This window comes from Carcharhinus amblyrhynchos, chromosome 19 (genome assembly GCF_965287045.1).
Source record: "Carcharhinus amblyrhynchos chromosome 19, sCarAmb.v2.hapA, whole genome shotgun sequence".
NCBI classification, from domain to species: Eukaryota; Metazoa; Chordata; class Chondrichthyes; order Carcharhiniformes; family Carcharhinidae; genus Carcharhinus; species Carcharhinus amblyrhynchos.
In genome coordinates, this window is record NC_137342.1 from 5,670,222 (window position 1) to 5,693,366 (window position 23,145).

At 47.0% G+C, this 23,145-nt stretch overlaps 1 protein-coding gene across 1 annotated transcript in view; it reads right to left on the reverse strand.

Moving 5' to 3' along the window:
- Window positions 1-7,353, reverse strand: part of sspn (sarcospan (Kras oncogene-associated gene)) — a 28,688-nt gene extending 21,335 nt beyond the window's left edge. The window contains exon 1 of the mRNA XM_080207799.1: window positions 6,961-7,353. Within this exon, the coding sequence (XP_080063925.1) occupies window positions 6,961-7,236 (276 nt within the window). The 5' untranslated portion in view covers window positions 7,237-7,353. The remainder of the gene's footprint in view (window positions 1-6,960) is intronic.
- Window positions 7,354-23,145: the final 15,792 nt, after the last annotated feature.

Sequence of the window (23,145 nt, forward strand, 5' to 3'; positions counted from 1 at the left end):
GGAAGGTGGGACCTGTACAAACTGCATGGGTCATACCCCAACAGGAATGGGACTAATACCCTGGCAGGGGTGTTTGCCGTTGGGGAGGTTTTAAACTGGCATGGCAGGGAGATGGATATCTGTGCAGGAGTGGAGGAGATTGAAACTGTGTTAGAAACTAAAGGTAGAAGAAGTGAAAGCGAAAAAGGAAGACATAGTTACAAAAGGTAAAAAGCAAACAGTGATTCCTTAGTGTGTGTGTGGAGAAAGTGGTAGAAAACAAAATTAAGAGTCCTGTATCTTAATGCACGTAGTGTGAAAATGAGATTACTGAACTGACAGCACAAATCCCCTAAATGCCAATCGTACAGGCCCAGCCTTTCCTCATTTGATAAATCACCCCATCTGTGGCACAGTGGTTAGCACTGCTGCCTCACAGCGCCAGGGACCCAAGTTTAATTCCCAGCTTGGGTCACTGTCTGTGCGGAGTCTGCATGTTCTCTCCGTGTCTGCGTGGGTTTCCTCCCACTGTCTGAAAGATGTGCTGGCTAGGTGCATTGGCCATGCTAAATTCTCCCTCAATGTAGCCAAACAGACGCCGGAGTGTGATGACTAGGGGATTTTCACAGTAACTTCATTGCAGTGTTAATGTAAGCCACTTGCGGCATTAATAAATAAACCTTAAAAATAACCAGCCCAGGTATTTGTCAATGGAAGCTTCTCTGAATTATTTCTAATGGATTAAATCCTTCCCTAAATAAGAATACCCTGCAGGACTGTAGCAAAACATCTCCACTTTTACATTTCATTTCAGATTAGTAGGTGAGACAATAGATGTGCAGTAGCAGACACTGAGGGTGATCATTCAAAAATACACCCCAATGAGAAGGAAAGAGCCTAAGGGGAGGGAGAACCTCCCACGGACAATCAAGAAGATTAAGGAGGGTATTAAGTTGAAAGTAGGAGCATATAAAATAGCAAAGGTTAGTGAAAGGTCAGAAGAATGGGACAGATTCAGAATGCAGCAAGAAATTACTAAAAGAAAATCAGGAATGATAAAATAAGCAATGATAGCAAGCTAAAAACAGACAACAAGAGTTTTTAAAAAATACATGAAAAGGGAGAGAGAAATAAAAGAAAGCATTGCCTCTTAGAGAATGAAACTGGGGAAATAATTATGGGGAGTAAGGAAATGGCAGAGGAGTTAAATAGGTATTTTACATTGGTCTTTACTGTGGAGGATGCTACAAGTGTTCCAGAAATAGTAAAAAAATACTGGGGATTAATTCAATACAGTCATCGTCAACCTTATACAGCGTTGATGGGTATAGATAGAGTGAATGCAAGCAGGCTTTTTCCACTGAGGCTAGGGGAGAAAAAAACCAGAGGGCATGGGTTAAGGGTGAAAGGAGAAAAGTTTAAAGGGAATATAAGGGGGGGGCTTCTTCACGCAGAGAGTGGTGGGAGTGTGGAATGAGCTGCCGGATAAATGCGGGGTCACTTTTAACATTTAAGAAAAACTTGGAGGGGTTCATGGATGAGAGGGGTGTGGAGGGATATGGTCCAAGTGCAGGTCAGTGGGACTAGGCAAAAAATGGTTTGGCACAGACAAGGAGGGCCTGTTTCTGAGCTGGAATTTTCTATGGTTTCTATCACCAGAGAATTGGTTTTAGGCAAACTAATGAGGTTAAAAGCTGACAAGTCCTCCCAACCTGATCTACACCCCAGGGGCTTAAAGGAGGGGAAATCGTGGAGGCATTTTCCAAAATACTCTTCGATTCTGGAACTGTGCCAAAGGATTGGAAAACTGTCAGCGTGGTACACTTGTTCAAAGTGGGAAGGAGGCAAATTGCAGCAAACTACAGGCCAGTCAGTCTAACTTCAGTTATTGGAAAAGTATTAGATTTGATTATTAAGGAGAAAACAGGAGAGTATTTACAAAGTCATAATCTGATCAAGCAGAGACAGCGTGGTGTCATGAACAAGAAATAATGCTGACTTTTTTCATAGAGTTCTCTGGAGAGGTATCAACCGGAGTAGATAGAGGAGAGCCAGTCGATGTTGTATATTTGGATTTTCAAAAGGCACTTGATAAGGTGCCTCACAAAAGGCTGCTACACAAGATAGGAGGTGAGGTGTTGGGGGGTAATATTCTGGCATGGATACAGAATTGGCTAAATAACAGGAAGCAGTGAGTAGAATGGACCTACCTCATATTAAGTTGATCTTTCTCTACGCCCTAGCTGTGGCTGTAACACTACATTCTGCACTCTCTCCTTTCCTTCTCTATGTACTGTATGCTTTGTCTGTGTAGCGTGCAAGAAACAATACTTTTCACTGTATACCAGTACACGTGACAATAATAAATCAAATCAAGTATCAACTCGCCATCCCCTAAATGCCAATGGTGCAGGTCCAGCCTTTCCTCATTTGATAAATCACCCCCTCTGTGGCACAGTGGTTAGCACTGCTGCCTCACAGCGCCAGGGACCCGGATTCAATTCCCAGCTTGGTTCACTGTCTGTGTGGAGTCTGCATGTTCTCTCCGTGTCTGCGTACGTTTCCTCCGGGTACTCCGGTTTCCTCCATAGTCTGGAAGATATGCAGGTTAGGTGAATGGGCCAAGCTAAATTCTCCCTCAATGTAGCCAAACAGACACCGGAGTGTGGCGACTAGGGGATTTTCACAGTAACTTCATTGCAGTGTTAATGTGAGCCTACTTGTGGCACTCATAAATAAACTTTAAAAGTTACCAGCCCAAGTATTTGCCAATGGAACCTTCTCTGAACTATTTCTAATGGATTAAATTCTTCCCTAAAAAAGGAAACCAAAACTATACTCTAGATATGGTTTCACTAGCACCTTGCAGGACTGTAGCAAAACATCTCCACTTTTACATTTCATTTGCCTTTCAATAAATGACAATGTTTCATTTGCCTTCCTAATCACTTGCTGTACCCACATGTTAACATTTTATGATTGATGTACCAGGACACCCAGATCCCTCTGTACCACAGAGCTCTGCAATCATTCTCCATTTAAAGAGCTTTTCAATTCTTTCTGCCAAAATGGACAAGTCACATTTTCTCACACCTGCTAAATATTTACCCACTCACTTAACTTATCTATATCCTTTTGCAGACTTCTAGCCGATCACTTTGGTGGGATATTCTGGTCCAGCTGACGGTGTACCCCCGCCATACATTTCCTGGGAGTAAGGGGTGTAATCAGTGGGAAATCTCATTGACGTTGGAGGGAACATAAGATCCTGTACCAGCTAATGGTGAGCCGCCTCTGCTTTACTGTGGAGCACACGGCGGATTGCGCACAAAACCCCTCCCCAGATGTCCTCTTCACAACTTACTCTTCTGCCGATCTGTATATCAACAACAGATTTAGCATCCAGACATTGGTGCCATCCAAGTCATTGATAAAATTGTAAATAACCAAGCCCCTAGCTCTGTGGAACTCCACTTGGCATATCTTGCCAACCAAAAAAATGACCCATTTATGTCTACTCTCTGTTTCCTGTTAGCTAAACCAATCCTTGACCCATGCTCCTGTATTAGCCGCTATGCAAAAACCTCTTACTTTGCATCGTAACCTTGTTAAATGCCTTTGGAGGTCTAAGGGCAGCACATCCACAGGTTCCCCCTTACTTCTTACTTCCTCAAAGAACTCCAATAAACTACTTAAACATGATTTCCCTTTCACCAAACCATACTGACTCTGTCTGATTGACTTGAGATTTGCTAAACGTTCCATTATAACCTCTTAACAACAGATTCCAGCAATTTCCCTACAACAGTCAACAGCTTTTAGTTTCCTGCTTCCTGTTTCCTTCTTTTTTCGAATAAAGGACTCAGACGCATGCGCGTAGACCCCCTGTAACCCATAGCAATGTCTCTGCCTGTCACACATGTACATAATCCCCCTGAGTCCCACAGACATGGGGAGAATGTGCAGACTGCACAGACAGTGACCCAAGCTGGGAAGGTGAGTGCAAAAGCAAATTGCATGGAGGGTGTGGAAAGTCTGCAGAGGGATCTGGATAGGCTGAGTGAGTGGGCGAGGACCTGGCAGATGGACTACAATGTTGGCAAGTGTGAAGTTATCCACTTTGGCAGAAATAGTAGTAGGAGGGATTATTATTTAAAAGGTGATAAGCTGCAGAATGCTACGGTGCAGAGGGACCTGGGGGTCCTTGTGCACGAATCGTAAAAACCCAGTCTGCAGGTGCAGCAGGTGGTCAAGAAGGTGAATGTAATGCTGGCCTTTATAGCGAGGGGGATTGAATATAAAAGCAGGGAGGTCTTGCTGCAACTGTACAAGGCACCGGTGAGGCCGCAGCTGGAGTACTGTGTGCAGTTTTTTTCTTATGTTCTTATGTCTGTGTGGGTTTCTTCTGGGTGCCCCGGTTTCCTCCCACAGTCCAAAGGTGTGTGGGTTAGGTGCACTGGCCATGCTAAATTGCCCCGTGGTGTCAGGAGAACTAGCTCGGGTAAATAGTTGAAGTTATAAGGATAGGGCCTGGGTGGGATTGTGGTTGGTGCAGACTTGATGGGCCGAATGGCCTCCTGTAAGGATTCTATGATTTTATTCTATCAGAGTCACTGTTAGGCATTCATTTGCGTTAGCTGATATCCCATGGCATTGCTCACTTAGGTGGTCACATCAGCTGATATACTGAGGCCCATATCCTGCTGGGTGTTTGACTATAAATGTACACATTAATCTGTCCCCCTCGGGCCACAGTTTATTGGCGATTATAAGAATAATTACTGGCATTGCCTGAGGCCACAGCTCAACACAAAATAGAACATAGAACATTACAGTACAGTACAGGCCCTTCGGCCCTCAATGTTGTGCCGAGCTATGTCCAAAGCCAAGATCAAGCTATCCCACTCCCTATCATTCTGGTGTGCTCTATGTGTTTATCCAATAACCACTTGAAAGTTCCTAAAGTGTCCCACTCCACTATCACAGCAGGCAGTGTACTCCACACCCCAACCACTCTTCATTCAATCATTCCATCTCTTAAATCCTTCCAGGTTGCTTGGCACCTGTCACACAATGTAATGTTCCACGGTGTAAGGATCTTAATGCTTTTATATTGAATGTACTCCGCCTCACACAGACTTAAATGCTCATTGTGGGAATAGTAGAACAGTCAGTTGATACAATATCATCCCAACTGTGGAAAGTTAAGCTTAATCCCCAGTGAGAGTCAAGGACAGCTGGCGCCTTCAGGTTAAGAGGGTTTGAAGTTCAAAGTTTTTAAAAGTTTATTTGTTAGCGTCACAACTAGGCTTACATTAACACTGCAATGAAGTTACTGTGGTATGCCTCCTCCTCTGCCCAAGACTGCAAAAAGCGACAAGGAGTCGTGAACAAAGCCCATCACGCAAACCAGCCTCCCATTCACTGACTCTGTCTACACTTCCCACTGCCTCAACAAAGCAGCCAGTATAATTAAGGACCCCGTGCACCCCGGACATTCTCTCTTCCACCTTCTTCCTTCAGGAAAAAGATACAAAAGTCTGAGGTCACGTACCAACCGACTCAAGAACAGCTTCTTCCCTGCTGATGTCAGACTTTTGAATGGACCTACCTCGTATTAAGTTGATCTTCCTCTACACCCTAGCTATGACTGTAACACTACATTCTGCACTCTCTCCTTTCCTTCTCTATGTACAGTATTCTTTGTCTATATAGTGTGCAAGAAACAATACTTTTCACTATACTAATACATGTGACAATAAATCAAAATTAAAAAAATCCCCTAGTTGCCACACTCTGGCTCCTGTTCGGGTACACTGAGGGAGACATTAACACCTAACCGGCACGTCTTTCTGACTGTGGGACGAAACCACAGCACCCGGAGGAAACCCACACAGACACGGGGAGAATGTGCAGACTGCACACAGACAGTGACCCAAGTTGGGAATCGAACCTGGGTCCCTGGTGCTTTGAGGCAGCAGCGCTAACCTCTGTGCCACCCCAGATCAAACCACACGCATCAGGCCCTATTGCGAAGCTATACATTACAAATTCCAATATCCACATTTATAATGGAAACTCTCTATGTAAATTTGTCACACTGCGACTCCATCTCTGCTGGCATTGGAATGCATTCCCTGTTAGCACGTTACACGGCCACTGGCAGTCACAATAAAGTTGGCAGCAAGCACATGCAGTTGCAGGATTTGGGATTATTTCTGAGTTAGAATAGCTGGCACGAAATGGCTGCAAAATGCACTTGGACACATTGTGGTGAGGATGTGAAATTTTGTGCACTCCACACACAACTCAAGAGTCTGCCGGGGAGCAACAAGGAATTGTAAAACTGCCCACTCCCCGCCCACCACACTGTCTAAAACTGAGACAAACTGCTATTTATTATTCAATGCCTATTGTTCACCAAACCCAGCGGGGGGAAAGAGCTGCCAGGCAAGTCTCTCTGGAAATTTGCTAATTTCCTACGACTTGTGTGCAAGTTACAATACCGAATATTGCTTTATCTAAAGCGGGTGACACGAACTGTGTATCATGGTGAGAGGATTACAAGTTTAACTTGATATAGACAAATATTATACACCTTTAGAATCACTCCCAGAAGTTAGCAAACATGTCCCAGAGTGACTGGTGCTCCACTGAGAGTTCAGTTTGTCTCTGACCTACTCTCATTCCTGTATACTTAGACTTTGTTGCTGACTTTTACTCACACAGCGAATGTCACAAAGACACAAATGTACAACAGGATCTGCTCAGTAAAGAGCCAGACATGCCCTGAAAAATCACACAGCTCAACACTCTGACCATGCAAATCCTCATGTCTTGGCATGCATTGACCCGTTCCCCCATTAGCTAGCCTGCAGCAGTGGGAGGGAGGCAAGGGTGTTAAAAGGCAGTGATTTATATATAAAATGCTGCTTGTTGGTGTTGGGGAATTGGGGGGGGGGGAAATAAAACACGGCTTACAATGATGCCAGCCCAGTAGGGGGTGTCCCTGGCCAGCAAGGAGGAGCTGAGACTTCTCATAATGAAGGCTATCACCGCAATAGCAATGGCCAGGAGCAGTTGCAATAAAGCGATGATGATGGGGAACCGGCAGCCACAGCACTTGTGGGAATCTTCATTTCCAGCGGCTCTGGCTTCTCCTGCTGAGCCCTTCCTCTCCGCCTCTCCGCTCCCCGGCTCGTCCTTCCTCTCCTTCCCTTTCTCCTGCTTCTGCTTCTTCTTGTCCTCCTTGGCCATGCTTGTCTGTCTGCCACCCTTGTGCAGCTCTGGCGACGTGTGCGAACTTGCTAAGGGCGTTGGTGTGGTTTGCAAGTCCCCTTTGCCGGGTCTGGACGAATATGGAAAGCATTTAGGTGCCCACATATAGACCAAACTGGAAGAGAGAGAGAGAGAGAGAGAGAGGGGGGGGGGCGGGGGGTAGGCGAGGGGGGATCCAAACACCCCACAGAATGGGGTCTGGGATAAACTCCACTCAGCTGCTTATTCGCACTGGGCAGTGAAAGGGAGGGGAAACTGCTTTCAGTTGGACAACAGAATGGAGAATTGAACTGGAAAATGCAGCAATAAAGTTTATGTCTAGCCTGCGTTTTGTTTCTCAGGATGTGTGCATCACTGGCCGGTCCAGCTCATTCCTAATTGTCCCTTCCACTGAGTGTCTTGCCAAGTCGTTTTAGACAGCGTTTGAGAGTCAACCACATTGCTGTGTGTCTGGAGTCACATGTAGGCCAGACCGGGTAAGGATGGCAGATTTCCTTCCCTAAAGGACATTAGTGAACCGGATAGGATTTCATAATAGGATTTCATAAGGGTCCTTGTGCATGAGTCGCAAAAACCCAGCCTGCAGGTGCAGCAGGTGGTCAGGAAGGCGAATGGGATGCTGGCCTTCATAGCGAGGGGGATTGAATATAAAAGTAGGGAGGTCTTGCTGCAGCTGTATAGGGCACTGGTGAGGCCGCAGCTGGAGTACTGTGTGCAGTTTTGGGCGCCGCACTTACGCAAGGATATTTTGGCCTTGGAGGGAGTGCAGAGGAGGTTTACTAGGCTGATACCGGAGTTGAGGGGATTGAGCTATGAGGAGAGGCTGAATAAACTAGGCTTGTACTCGTTAGAGTTTAGAAGAATGAGGGGAGATCTCATTGAGACGTATAAGATGATGAATGGGATGGATAGGATAGAGGTGGAGAGACTCTTCCCGCTCAAAAAAGACAGTAGGACTAGGGGGCACAGCCTCAAGATAAAGGGGAGGCGGTTTAGAACGGAGTTGAGGAGGAACTTCTTCACTCAAAGGGTGGTGAATCTCTGGAATTCTCTGCCCGTTGAAGTGGTGGAGGCTGCCTCGCTAAATATTTTTAAGAAGCGGGTTGATGGGTTCTTGATAAGAGAGGGGATTAAGGGTTATGGGGAGAGGGCGGGAAAGTGGAACTGAGCCACAACAGATCAGCCATGATCTTATTGAATGGCGGGGCAGGCTCGAAGGGCTAGATGGCCTACTCCTGCTCCTATTTCTTATGTTCTTATGTTCTTATAACAATCTACAATAGTTTTCCAGATTTTTATTAAATGGCTATCACCGTTTGCTGTGCGGATACATGGATTTGGGCCGGTGTCTGTGGGAGTTTGCGCATTCTCCCCGTGCTTGCGTGGGTTTCCTCCGGGCGCTCTGGTTTCCTCCCACACCCCAAAGATGTGCTGTTAGGCGGATTGGTGTAACAAATTGTCCCTAAATTAGTCTCCCCTCAATCTGGTTTCCAATGTGGAGTGCCGTAAGCGTAGGCAAGGGTCATGAGTGGAAGAGGGGACTCACAATGTTGAGGTGGCGGCGTGGGCTCGTTGGGCCGAAGGGCCTGTTTCCCATGCTGTGTTGTTCTTTGTTCTTTGAAAATTTCAACATCCAACCCTGGATTCGAATCCTGATCCCCAACGCTTTACCCTGCATCTGTAGAATACTAGGCCAGTGGCCATATCACTGCACCAATGCCCCCCCACAATTGCACTTGAGAAGGTGGTGGTGAGCTGCCTTCTTGAACAGCTGCAGTCCCTGGGGTGTAGGTACACCTACAGTGCTGTTAGGGAGGTAGCTCCAGAATTTTGACCCGGTGAAGGAATAACGATATATTTCCAAGTCAGGATGGTGAGTGACCTGGAGGGGAACTGGCGTTCCTCTGGAGGTGTTCCCATCTATCTGCTTGTCCTTCTAAGTGGGAGAGGTGTGGGGGTTGGAAGATGCTGTTGAAACAACCTTGGTGAGTGGGTCTTCTTGTACTGGTGGCGGAGGGAGTGAACATTAAAGATTTTGGATAGGGTAGCAATCAAACAGGGTGGCTTTGTCCCAGATAAAGTCCAGAGCAAGAGGTAATCATTGAATGGTCCATTACAGCAGGAGCAGCCTGTTGTATCTGTGACAACTCCTTACCAGAGTCCGTTTAATTACCTTAAGTCTGAGGTTGCCAACCCTTCTGTAAACTGTTTCTCCCTGATTTCCTTTACCTCTATCAGGCCTCACCTTAACCTTCTCTGACCAGAGGACAACTGTCCCAGTTACCTGAATCTCTGAACATAACTGAAGTTCCTCATTCCAGGAATCAAATCAATAAAGCCTGGAAATACTTAACAGCGTCTGTGGTGAGAGAAAGAGAATGAATGCTTCCGGTCAACAACTCAACCATCGTTTCAATCTCTCCTGCACCTCCTGAGAGCGCAGTGCCTAGGGCTGAACACACTAGACAGGCTGACCCCTAAGCAGGCTTTTATAGATGGTTTTGTGTTCTGAGTCTGTGTGCCAAGGATTCCTCACACTTTTCGAACATCCTTCTCAACTTGTCAAGCACCTTCTAAGATTTCTGTGCTCCCAGGGTCTCGGTGTTCCAGCAGCCCCTTAACAATGTCTCATTTAGCTCATATTGCCTCTCTTCACTATCAAAAGAAGCAGTGATCTTAACATCTGAGAAATTCCACCTTACACTTGTCTCCAGTCTGAAAACTAACCTTTCACCTTTACTCTTTGCTCTCTGTCATGTGACCAATTTTGCCTTCCTTCCACTTGTGGCACGGTGCTTAGCACTGCTGCCTCATAGCATCAGGGACCCGGGTTCAATCCCGGCCTCGGGTCACTGTCTGTGTCGAGTTTGCATGTTCTCCCCGTGTGGGTTTCCTCCGGGTGCTCCGGTTTCCTCCCACGCTCCAAAGATGTGCGGGTTAGGTGGATTGGCCGTGCTAAATTGCCTCTTAGTATCAAGGAGACTAGTCGGGGAAACACATAGAGTAATGGGGATAGGGTCTGGGTGGGATTGTGGCCAGCGCAGACTCAATGGGCTGAATGGCCTCCTTCTACACTGTAGAATTCTACGTACCCTTTATTCCATGGGCTTTGGTTTTGATAATAAGGCGGTTGAGTTTAAGCTAATTTATTAGTGTCACAAGTAGGCTTACATTAACACTGCAATGAAGTTACTGTAAAAATCCCCAAGTTGCCACACTCCGGCGCCTGTTCGGGTACACTAAGGGAAAATTTAGTATGGCCAATCTACCTAACCAGCACGTTTTGTTGGACTATGTGATACCCTTATTTATTAACTCAAAGCTTTCCAAACCCAAATTAGTTTTCTTCAAGATTTGTATCTCTATTGGGTTCCCCACCACTGAATGCATGAGGTTATGAGAAGAGGACCAGGGTGGAATTGTGGTTGGTGCAGGCTCGATGGGCCAAATGGCCTCCTTCTGCACTGTAGGGATTCTATGAATCCAGTCTCTGAGTGGCGGGGCCATTTCAGAGGGCAGTTAAGAATCAACCACGTTGCTATGGATCTGGAACATTTCAACTGATCGCAATGTATGCTACAGGAGAAAGGGGGTGTTGATTGGTTGGCAAGTCATTTCTGTTTGGTCGAAGCACTGCCATAGAGAAAACCCAAGTTCCTGGGTAATTCAAAAAAGATGCTCGACCCAAGTGTTTCCCTTTTATTCGCAGAGAATGTGTTTCTGCCGATGAATGTATGCCAATTCTAGCCACATTATGAGCTCAACTGATACCTTAAATTGATCATTAGTGCAGCTATTAGCACACTCAAGATTGTTCAGCAAGTGTTGCCTAATTGCTGAATCGCTGCTGGAATACACCCTGTGGATATAAAGACCCCAAACTCCTCTGTGTACCAACAGTTACTAGCTGCTCACCTTTGAAAAAATGTTCTGTTTTTCCATTCTTCCTACCAGAATGATTACTTTCATTCTTTCCATATTATTTTCTATCTATCAGTTCTTTACTAATCACTTAACTGAATAATAGCCTTTTGAAGACTCTGTGTCCTCCTCGCAGCTTACCTTCCTACTGAGTTTTGTACCATCAGATAACTTGGATATATTACATTTGGTGCACGCATTTAAATCATTGGTATAAGTTGTAAATAGCTGAGACCCAAGCAGTGATCCCTGTTGCACTCCACTAGTTACACTCTACCTCCCTGAAAAGGACCTATTTATTCTTACTCTCTGTTTACCATCCATTAACCAATTTTCAATGCATGCTAATATATTGCCTCAATCCCATAAGCTCAAGCCTTATGCAATAATTTCTTGTGTGGCACTTTATTGAAAGCCTTTTGAAAATCCAAATAGAACAGAGAACAGCACAGTACAGGCCCCTCGGCCCTCAATGTTGTTCCAAGCTTTGTCCAAACCCAAGATCAAGCTATCCCACTCCCTATCATTCTGGTGTGCTCCATATGCCTATCCAATAACTGTTTAAAAGTTCCTAAAGTGTCCGACTCCACTATCACAGCAGGTGGACCATTCCACACCCCAACCACTCTCTGAGTGAAGAATCTACCTCGGACATTCCTCCTATATCTCCCACCATCAACCTTATAGTTATCCCCCTAGTAACAGCTACACCCCCACACCACCCCCCCCCCCCCCCCCCCCGAGGAAATAGTCTCTGCACGTCCACTCTATCTATCCCCTTCATCATCTTATAAACCTCTATTAAGTTGCGTCTCATCCTCCTCCGCTTTAAAGAGAAAAGCCCCAGCTCCCTCAACCTTTCCTCATAAGACCTACCCTCCAAACCAGGCAGCATCCTGGTAAATCTCCTCTGCACTCTCTCCAATGCTTCCACATCCTTCTTATAGTGAGGTGACCCAGAACTGCACACAATATTCCAAATGTGGTCTCACCAAGGTCTGGTATAATCTACTGCATCTACTTGTTCTCCCTTATCCACCCTGCTAGTTACTCCCTTAAGAAGTCCTAATTGATTTGTCCCTTTCACAAAACTGTGTTGCCTCTGTCCAATCATAGAGTTATACTCATAGAGGTATACAGCACAGCAAAAGGCCCTTCAGCCCATCACAACTACACCGGTCAAAGACAAACCACCAACTATTCTAATCCCATTTTCCCACACATGGCCCGTAGCCTTGTATGCCTTGGCATCACAAGTGCACATCTAAATACTTCTTAAGTATTATGAGGATCTTTACCTCCACCACCCTTTCAGGCAGTGAGTTCCAGACTCCCACCATCCTTGGGTGAAAATGTTTTTCCTCACATCTCCTTGAGCCCTCCTGCTCCTTACACTGAAACTATGCCCTCTGGTCATTGGTCCCTCCAACAAAGGGAAAAGTTTCTTTCTATCTATCTTATCTAAACCCCTCATTATTTTGTACACCTCAATCACATCTCCCCTCAGTCTCTTCTGCTCCAAGGGAAATAACCTCAGTCTATCCAATCTCCCTTCATAACTAAAGCTCTCTACCCAGGTAACATCCTGGTAAATCTCCTCTACACCCTTTGCACTGGAAACAAGAGAGTGTGGAATATAATGGTACAGTCATAGGGTGGAGAGATGATGGTTATTTTCTTGAAGCAGATAGGGACCCATCCCGGTACCAAAGAAAAATCAAGAGGCGTGCCTTAGAACATAAGAACATAAGAAATAGGAGCAGGAGTAGGCCATCTAGCCCCTCGAGCCTGCCCCGCCATTCAATAAGATCATGGCTGATCTGAAGTGGATCAGTTCCACTTTCCCGCTTTCTCCCCATAACCCTTAATCCCCTTGCCTACCAAAAGCCTATCTACCCGCGTCTTAAATATATTTAGCGAGGCAGCCTCCACCACTTCAACGGGCAGAGAATTCCAGAGATTCACCACCCTTTGAGTGAAGAAGTTCCTCCTCAATTCTGTTCTAAACCGCACCCCCCCCTTTATCTTGAGGCTGTGCCCTCTAGTCCTGCTGTCCTTTCTGAATGGGAAGAACCTCTCTACCTCTACTCTATCCATCCCTTTCATCATCTTATACGTCTCAATAAGATCCCCCCTCATCCTTCTAAACTCTAACGAGTACAAGCCCAGTCTATTCAGCCTTTCCTCATAGCTCAACCCCCTCAACTTCGGTATCAGCCTAGTGAACCTCCTCTGCACTCCCTCCAAGGCCAAAATATCCTTGCGCAAGTGCGGCGACCAAAACTGCACACAGTACTCCAGCTGCGGCCTCACCAGTGCCCTGTACAGTTGCCTTAATGACTATCATCCGGTGGCTCAGACGTGCATCATTATGAAGTGCTTCGAAAGGCTAGTCCTGGCATGAATCAATTCCAGTCTCCTGGATTACCTGGATCCATTACAGTTTGCCTACCCCTGCAACAGGTCCACAGCAGATGCCATTTCCCTGGCCCTGCACTCAATCCTGGAACACCTAGATAACAAGGACACCTATGTCAGACTCCTACAGCTCAGCCTTCAACACCATTATTCCCATCTCCAAACTCAATGGCCTGGGCCTCGGCTCCTCCCTCTGCGACAGGATCCCGAACCTCCTAACTCACAGACCACAATCAGTAAGGATAGGCAACAGCACCTCCGCCACGATCATCCTCAACACCGGTGCCCCACACAACTGTGTTCTCAGCCCCCCACTATACTCCTTATACACCTACGACTGTGCGGCCAAATTCCCCTTCAACTCAATTTTTCAAGTTTGCTGATGACCCCATCGTAGTGGGTTGGACCTACGTGGTCTCAGACTTTCGTAATGAGGGAGTCAACCTCCTTTTCCGTGACAAGAGGAATTTCATCCCTCCCTCACACTTCTTGATGATTTGTCAGGCAGTTAGTTTCTATTTCTAGTTTTGATGATTCACTGGGAGTGCCAGAATGGAACAACAGATGGAGGCTATGTCGTGACTAACAGTGTAATGGGATAAGTTATACACTAACTGCAGCATACTCCTGAGTTGGTGCTGATGTGTTGCACTGGACATTTCAAATAAAAATGATTTTTAGTACGCACTGTCATTGAATTAATAGCCATTTGTAAATTTTTGCCTGTTGTGTATAAAAGGCATGTTAAGAAATCAAGGGAGCAAGGTTTCCTGTAACTGGGATCCAGCAATGATCAAAGGCAGCACAGTGGCACAGTGGTTAGCACCGCTGCCTCTCAGCGCCAGGGACCCAGGATCGATTCTGGCCTCGGGTCACTGTCTGTGTGGAGTTTGCATGTTCTCCCCGTGTCTGTGTGGGTTTTCTCTGGGTGCTGTGGTTTCCTCCCACAGTCCAAAGATAAAGTAATAGTAAAATGTATTTATTAGTCACAAATAGGCTTACATTAACACTGCAATGAAGTTACTGTGAAAATCCCCTAGTCGCTACACTCTGTTCGGGTACACTGAGGGAAAATTTAGCGTGTCCCATACACCAAACCAGCGTGTCTTTTGGACTGTGGGAGGAAACCGGAGCACTCAGAGGAAACCCACCCAGACACGGGGAGGATGTGCAGACTCCACACAGACACTGACCCAAGCCGAGAGTTGATCCTGGGTCCCTGGCGCTGTGAGGCAGCAGTGCTCATCCACTGTGCCACCATGTTGCCCAAAGCTGTGCGGGTAAAGTGGGTTGGACCATGCTAAATTGCCCCTTAGTGTCCCAAGGTGTGTAGGTTAGGGAGATGAGGGTGAGGTACATGTGTGAGAGGGGCTGGGGTGTGTGAGCCTCTGTCAGAGAATTGGTGCAGACACGATATATCCTTCTGTACTGTAGGAATCCGATGATTGCTGAGTTTGTCACTGCTATTTAGGTGGAATGTTAGTCATAGAGAGATCGGGAGCTGGGTTTCAATGCAAGGCGAGGAACCTGCCACCCCAAAGAATTAATCCTGACCTCCTGCCTGACCTGTGTCACTGCATAAAGACCAAAATCAGCTAATGGCCCTAACGAAAAACCAATGGACAATCATAGAATCCCTACAACACAGGAGGAGGCCATTCAGCCCATTGAGTCTGTACCGACCACAATCCCACCCAGGCCCTATCCCTATAACCCCATGCATTTTATCCCAGCTAGTCCCCCTGACATAAGGGGCAATTTAGCATGGCCACTCCCCCTAACCCACACATCTTTGGAGTGTGGGAGACAACAGGAGCACCCGGAGGAAACCCACGCAGACACAAGGAGAACGCGCAAACTCCACACAGACAGTGACCCGAGCGGGGATTCGAACCTGGGTCCCTGGCGCTGTGAGGCATCGGTGCTACCCACTGTGCTACCGTACCACCCAGATTTGCGTCAAAATTTCACTTTTTGTAAATTTTACTTTATCAAACCAAAATCAACATCAATTATATGTGTATTAATGGATAAATGGTGATCAAAAGAAGCAATTAATTCTGTTTCAAATAGCAGAAACAACAAGGATAGATCTGACAGGTTTACTAACCCCAGCACTCCTGGCACTGATTTCAGCCACGTTGCCCTGCGTAGCTCTGAGATTTCTCTGGTACAATTTCAGATCCTTTTCTTCGAGGATTTATCTTGGTGATATCACCTTTAAGCGGCGCGCTAGAATCATGTATCAGCTCTGTTCAATCCCAGTTATTGCAATGAGTATTATTTATTAAATCATTTCTCACAAAGTCTCCAATGCTGGTTACAATATTTATTGCGTGGGGAAACTGCTTCTCATTACACCTGAGCATTCGGAATTGATAACGAATTATTCTGCCTAATTAATGAGATGTGAAATGTACAGTCGCGCTATCCTCTATTGTTAGTTTATACCATCGGTTGCAAAATATTTCTGTCTTTAAAAGGGAATTAGCAGCAGTATAGAAAAATTGGTCGGAATTTTTTTTAGTGTCACAAGTAAGCTTACATTAATATTGCAGTGAAGTTACTATGAAAATCCCCTAGCTGCCACTCTCCAGTGCCTGTTCGGGTACACTGTGGGAGAATTTAGCATTGCCTAATCCATCTAAGCCAGCATGTCTTTTGTACTGTGGGAGGAAACCGGAGCAATCCCACAAGGGGAACGTGCAGACTCCGCACTGATTTTGACCCAACCTAGGAATCGAACCTGCGCCCCTGGCGCGGTGAGGCAGCAGTGCTAACCACTGTACCACCACGCTACCCTAAATTAGTCTGAAACTGCAAGTGAATAAGAACATAAGAACATAAGAACATAAGAAATAGGAGCAGGAGTAGGCCATCTAGCCCTTCGAGCCTGCCCCGCCATTCAATAAGATCATGGCTGATCTGTTGTGGCTCAGTTCCACTTTCCCGCCCTCTCCCCATAACCCTTAATCCCCTCTCTTATCAAGAACCCATCAACCCGCTTCTTAAAAATATTTAGCGAGGCAGCCTCCACCACTTCAACGGGCAGAGAATTCCAGAGATTCACCACCCTTTGAGTGAAGAAGTTCCTCCTCAACTCCGTTCTAAACCGCCCCCCCTTTATCTTGAGGCTGTGCCCCCTAGTCCTACTGTCTTTTTTGAGCGGGAAGAGTCTCTCCACCTCTATCCTATCCATCCCATTCATCATCTTATACGTCTCAATGAGATCTCCCCTCATTCTTCTAAACTCTAACGAGTACAAGCCTAGTTTATTCAGCCTCTCCTCATAGCTCAATCCCCTCAACTCCGGTATCAGCCTAGTAAACCTCCTCTGCACTCCCTCCAGGGCCAAAATATCCTTGCGCAGGTGCGGCGCCCAAAACTGCACACAGTACTCCAGCTGCGGCCTCACCAATGCCCTATACAACCGCAGCAAGACCTCCCTACTTTTATATTCAATCCCCCTCGCTATGAAGGCCAGCATCCCATTCGCCTTCCTGACCACCTGCTGCACCTGCAAGCTGGGTTTTTGCGACTCATGCACAAGGACCCCGAGGTCCCTCTGCACCGTCGCCTGCTGCAGTTTTTCGCCACGTAAGTAATAGTCCTTCCTACCATTCTTCCTACCAAAGTGGACCACCTCACACTTGCCAACATTAAATTCCATTTGCCATTTCCTGGCCCATTCGCCCAGCCTATCTAGATCCTTCTGCAGACTCTCCACACCCTCCGCACAATTTGCCTTTCCCCCAATCTTGGTGTCATCAGCAAATTTCGACACCCTGCACTCGGTTCCCTCCTCCAGATCATCTATATAAATGGTAAAAAGCTGAGGCCCCAGCACCGACCCCTGGGGCACTCCACTAGTCACCAACCGCCAATCCGAATAGCACCCATTGACCCCCACTCTCTGCCTCCTATTTGACAACCAATCCTCTATCCACGCTAACACCCTACCCCCAACTCCATGTCCCCTGACCTTCTGCAATAACCTCTTGTGAGGTACCTTGTCAAACGCCTTCTGAAAATCCAGAAAGACCACATCCACCGGCTCTCCTCTATCCACTGCCCTAGACACATCCTCATAGAACTCCAGTAAATTTGTCAGACACGACTTCCCTTTAATGAAACCGTGTTGCGTCCGCCCTATCAAGCAATTCCCTTCAAGATGCCTCGCAATTTCCTCCTTAATGACGGATTCTAACATTTTACCTACCACAGAATAATTCATGCAGATGAGGAATAGCATTATTTTACTGCCTGTAGCCTAATTCCCACCAAGTCCCATCCAGCATCCACTCTGTCAAGCCCCCCTCAGGATCTTACATGTTTCAATGAGGCTCCATGTGTTTTGAAACTGCACTGAGTACAAGCCCAATTTGAACAGGCGAACGCAGCACTGTTTCCATGTCCAGTATTTGGCTTTAACTTGTGTACAGCGGAACAAGCTGAGTCGTAAGCAACCGGTAAGTAATTCTACTTATAATAAATAATTTGTTAAAGTTAAGGCAGGGCAGCTCGGCCGAGTCGAATGTACATCCTGTAGCGTGTGGGAAATCATGGACACACTACAGGACGCATTTTCCCATTCTGCCTACAACGGGAATCGTAGCGGGTGAGGGGGCGGACTACGGAAAGGTCCGTCGACCCCAGACGGGATTTTCTGGTTTCTGGATGAGCTGGAAAATCCTGCCCAGCGTGTTTGAGAAAAACACACGTACAGCTAGTGTCACTTGACCTCCAGGTTTTGGGATTCGAGCAGCAGCTGGAGTCTCTGTGGTGCATCCACAAGGCTGAGAATTACCGTGTTTAGGGAGGTGGTCACGCCGTAGGTTAGGAACGTAAAAGCAGAGAGGGAATGGGCCAGGCACTCTAAGAGCAGCAGACAGGTGATGCAGCAGACCCCTGAGTTGATCTTGCTCACTGCCCTGTTTCCCATTTTGGATCGTGGTGAGTACAGAGTTTCCTTGGAAGATTGCAGCCGGAATCAGCTCCAAGGCACCACAGGTGGCTCAGTCGTACAGGAGGAAAGGAAAAAGTGAGTGGAAGAGCAATAGTGAGATGGGGATTGGTAGTCAGGGGAAGGGGACAGGTCTTTCTGTAGCTGTAGACATCACTCCAGGCTGGTTTGCTCCCTCCCTGGCACCGTATCACTGAGTGACGGTGGGACACTCTTCTGGAGAAGGGTGAACGGCCAGAGGTCATGGTCAACATTGGTACCAGCGATATAGGAAGGTGGATGAGGATCATACAGTAATTTTAGTTAGGAAGAAACCCAAAAGCAGTAATGGCAGGATTGCTCACAGCCTCATGTGTGAGTGAGGATAAGAAGAGGAGGGTTGATCAGCGTGAACACACGGGGAGGAATTATCCAGCCGCATTCATCAGAAAATCCCACCCGAGGTCAACAAACCTCTGTATGATCCACCAACCACCCCCTCCCCTGCCCCCTCCCCATGCTAATCCTGCACTTGTCCCATACCCTTGAATACTGAGATATTTCAAGTGGTCATCCAAATACTTTGTAAAGGTTCGCGGCCTTGACTGAAGGACATTTTCTGTGCCGTATGACTCTATGGGTGGAATATTCCCATCCACAGGTGAAGCCGGGGGGAGGGTTGGTGGGGGTGCAGGGGTGGGGGGGTTCATGCAAAGATCCATTGACCCCAGCTGGTCTTGGGGCCTCGCCAGGCAATGCATTCCAGACTCTCACCGCCCTCTGGTTGAAAAATGGTTTTCTCAAAACCCCACTGAATCTCTTGTCCCCTTACCCTAAAACTACACCCCTTCGTGATCGACCCCTCAACCAAGGGGAACAGCTGATTCACCATGCCCATTTCCCTTACACGCCTCAGTCATGTCCCTTCTCTGCTCTAAAGAAAATAATACAAGTCTGCCCAGTCTCTCCTTAGAGCTCAAGTGCTCCATCCCAGGCAACATCCTGGTGACAGTCCTCATTCCCCATCCTAGTGCAATCACATCCTTCCTCTGGGGAGGTGACCAGAACTGCCCACAGTGCTGTTCACAGGAGGGCACTGGGTCTTTTAGTATTTGCCTGATTTGACCTCATCCTATCTCATCAGCTGCTTCAACATCACAAGCCTCTCCTCAATCCAATCCTTTCACAATCAGCACAATGCACGCTTTCATACGCGGGTTCTGACATTGGTAATTATTTTATCCATATTTTGTGCTCAGTATCTAAAAACAGTTTGTATTTATATTGCACGTTTCCCGTAATTAGTCATCACAAATTACTTTTTTTGTCAAACAAAATTTGAGACTGAGGTAAAGAACAACACAGCACGGGAAACAGGCCCTTCGGCCCAACGAACCCACGCCGCCATTTTAACATTATGAGCGCCCTCCTCTACCCATGACCATTGTAAACGCCTATTGGGGAAGATTGAGGGGAGACTAATTTAGGGACAATTTGTTACACCAATCAGCCTAAGAGCACATCTTTGGGGTGTGGGAGGAAACCGGAGCACCCGGAGAAAACCCACGCAAGCACGGGGAGAATGCGCAAACTCCCACAGATACTGACCCAAATCCATGTGTCTGCACCAGCAAACAGTGATAGTCACTGAGCTGTCGCCTTGCCCGTCAGATGGTCCAGATATTCGGGTGAAAGACTTGGTTAGAGAAGTCAGTTTTTAAGGAGTGTCTTAAAGGTGACGGAGAGGTGGAAAGGTGTAGGGATGGAGATCCTGAGCCTAGGATCCCCCTCCCTACGGCGGATCGCTCCCCTCCCCCCCCCGCCACCATCCCCCTGGCCCACCTCAATTGCTCCTCCCCTTATCACGTCCCCACAGTCCCAATCCCCCATCCCAGTCCCGACACATCCCCCCGCATACAGCACCCCCCCCACCCCCGGCATGCTAAACCCCCACTCCCCCTCCCCCCCCCACCACCCATATGACCAGCCCTGATCACTGGGCCTCCTTCCCTCAGTCAGAATGCAAAGTGGCAGTGGAACCCCCCAACCCCACTGATATCCCCCAGAAGCCCAGTCCTTATAGGCTCTACCCCATTAGGCTCTGCCCCTTGGCACTGCCTGATGGGCAGTGCCATTTTGCCCCTTGGGCAGTATTAGGGTGACCAGGCTCCCTTTAACACTGCAATGAAGTGACTGTGAAAATCGCCTAGTGGCCACACTCCGGTGCCTGTTTGGGTGCACTGAGGGAGAATTTAGCACGGCCAATGCACCTAACCGGAACACCTTTCAGACTGTGGGAGGAAACCGGAACACCCAGAGGAAACCCACGCAGACACGGGGAGAATGTGGGGACTCCGCACAGAAACTACCCAAGCTGGGATCGAACCCCGTTCCCTGGTGCTGTGAGGCAGCAGTGCTAACCACTGTGCCACTGTGTTGGCCCATTGAACGAGCTCTGGGTATAACCCTACCAGGAGGACCTGCTGTTTACTAATTGCCCCGTTGACAATCTGTGGCTGGGATTGACAAGTAACAGTTGCAGTGAAACGAACAGGGTATTGATTCAGGAACACTGTCGTACTGAGAGTGTAGTATGCACAGTAAGAATTCTCACAACACCAGGTTAAAATCCAACAGGTTTATTTGCTAGTAAACGCCACAAACTTTTGGAATGCAATTCCTTCATCAGGTGAGCGGAGACAGAACTCTTCACTCCCCTGATGAAGGAACAGTGTTCCAAAAGCTAGTGGCGTTTATTACCAAATAAACCTGTTGGACTTTAACCTGGTGTGAGACTTCTTACTGTGTTTACCCCAGTCCAACGCCGGCATCTCCACATCATACTGAGAGTGGGCTTCTCTGTATTTAGATGACGCACATAGGTTTACCAGGCTGATTCTGGGGACGGTGGGACTGATGTGTGAGGAGAGGTTGACTAGATTAGTTGTTTTTGCTGGAGTTCAAATGAATGAGGGGGAAATCTCATAAAGGCTTATAAAGTTCTAGCAGGACTAGACAGGGTAGGTGCAGGGAGGGTGATCCCAATAGTGGGGGAATCCAAAACCAAGGGTCACACCCTGAGGATTCAAGGTAGACCATTTAGGACGGAGGTGAGGAGACATTTCTTCAGCCAAAAACTGGTGAGCCTGTGGGATTCATTACCACAGGAATCAGTTGATGACAGAGTTGAGGAGGAACTTCTTCACTCAAAGGGTGGTGAATCTCTGGAATTCTCTGCCCGTTGAAGTGGTGGAGGCTGCCTCGCTAAATATATTTAAGTCACGGGTAGATAGGTTTCTGACAGACAGGGGAATTAAGGGGAGAAAGCGGGAAAGTGGAACTGATCCACTTCAGATCAGCCATGATCTTATTGAATGGCGGGGCAGGCTCGAAGGGCTAGATGGCCGACTCCTGCTCCTATTTCTTATGTTCTTATGTTCAAAACATTGAATATATTCAAGAGGCGGCTTGAATACATATACTTGGGGTGAATGGGATCAAAGGTTATTGGGAGAAAGCAGGATTAGGGCTATTGATTTGGACATCAGCCATAATTGTGATGAATGGTGGAACAGGTCCAAGGGTTCCTCCTGGAGTCATAGAGGTTTACAGCATGGAAACAGACCCTTCAGCCCCACTTGTCCATGCTGCCCTTTTTTTTTCACCAAGTAAGCTAGTCCCAATTGCTCACGTTTGGCCCATATCCCTCGATAGCCATCTTACTCATGTAACTGCCCAAACGCTTTTTAAAAGACAAAATTGTGCCCATCTTAGCTATTACCTCTGGCAGCTTGTCCCAGACACTTATCACCCTCTGTGTGAAAAAATTGCCCCTCTGGACCCTTTTGTATCTCTCCCCTCTCATCTTAAACTTATGCCCTCTACTTTTAGACTCCCCTATCTTTGGGAAAAGATATTGACTATCTCGCTGAGAAATGCCCCTCATTATTTTATAGACATTTATAAGGTCACCCCTCAGCCTCCTACACTCCAGAGAAAAAAGACCCAGTATATCCAGCCTCTCTTTATAACTCAAACCATCAAGTCCTGGTAGCATACTAATAAATCTTTTCTGCACCCTTCCTTGTTTAATAATATCCTTTCTTTAATAAGGTGACCAGAACTGTACACAGTATCCCAAGTGTGGCCTTACCAATATCCTGTATAACTTCAACAAGATGTCCCAACTCCTGTACTCAATGTTCTGACCAATGAAACCAAGCATGCTGAATGCCTCCTTCACCACCCTATCCATCTATGACTCCACTTTCAATGAGCTATGAACATGTACCCCTAGATCTCTTTGTTCTTTAACTCTCCCCGATGACCTACTACTAGCTGAGTAAGTCCTGCCCTGGTTCGAGCTACCAAAATGCATCACCTCGCATTTATCTAAATTAAACTCCATCTGCCATTCGTCAGCCCACTTGCCCATTGCAATCTGAGATAACCTTCTTCACTGTCCACTATGCCACCAATCTTGGTGTCATCTGCAAACTTACTAAACATGCCTCCTATATTTTCATCCAAATTATTAATATAAATGACAAATAACCGTGGGTCCAGCACTGATCCCTGAGGCACACTGATGTCCAGTTTGCAAAACA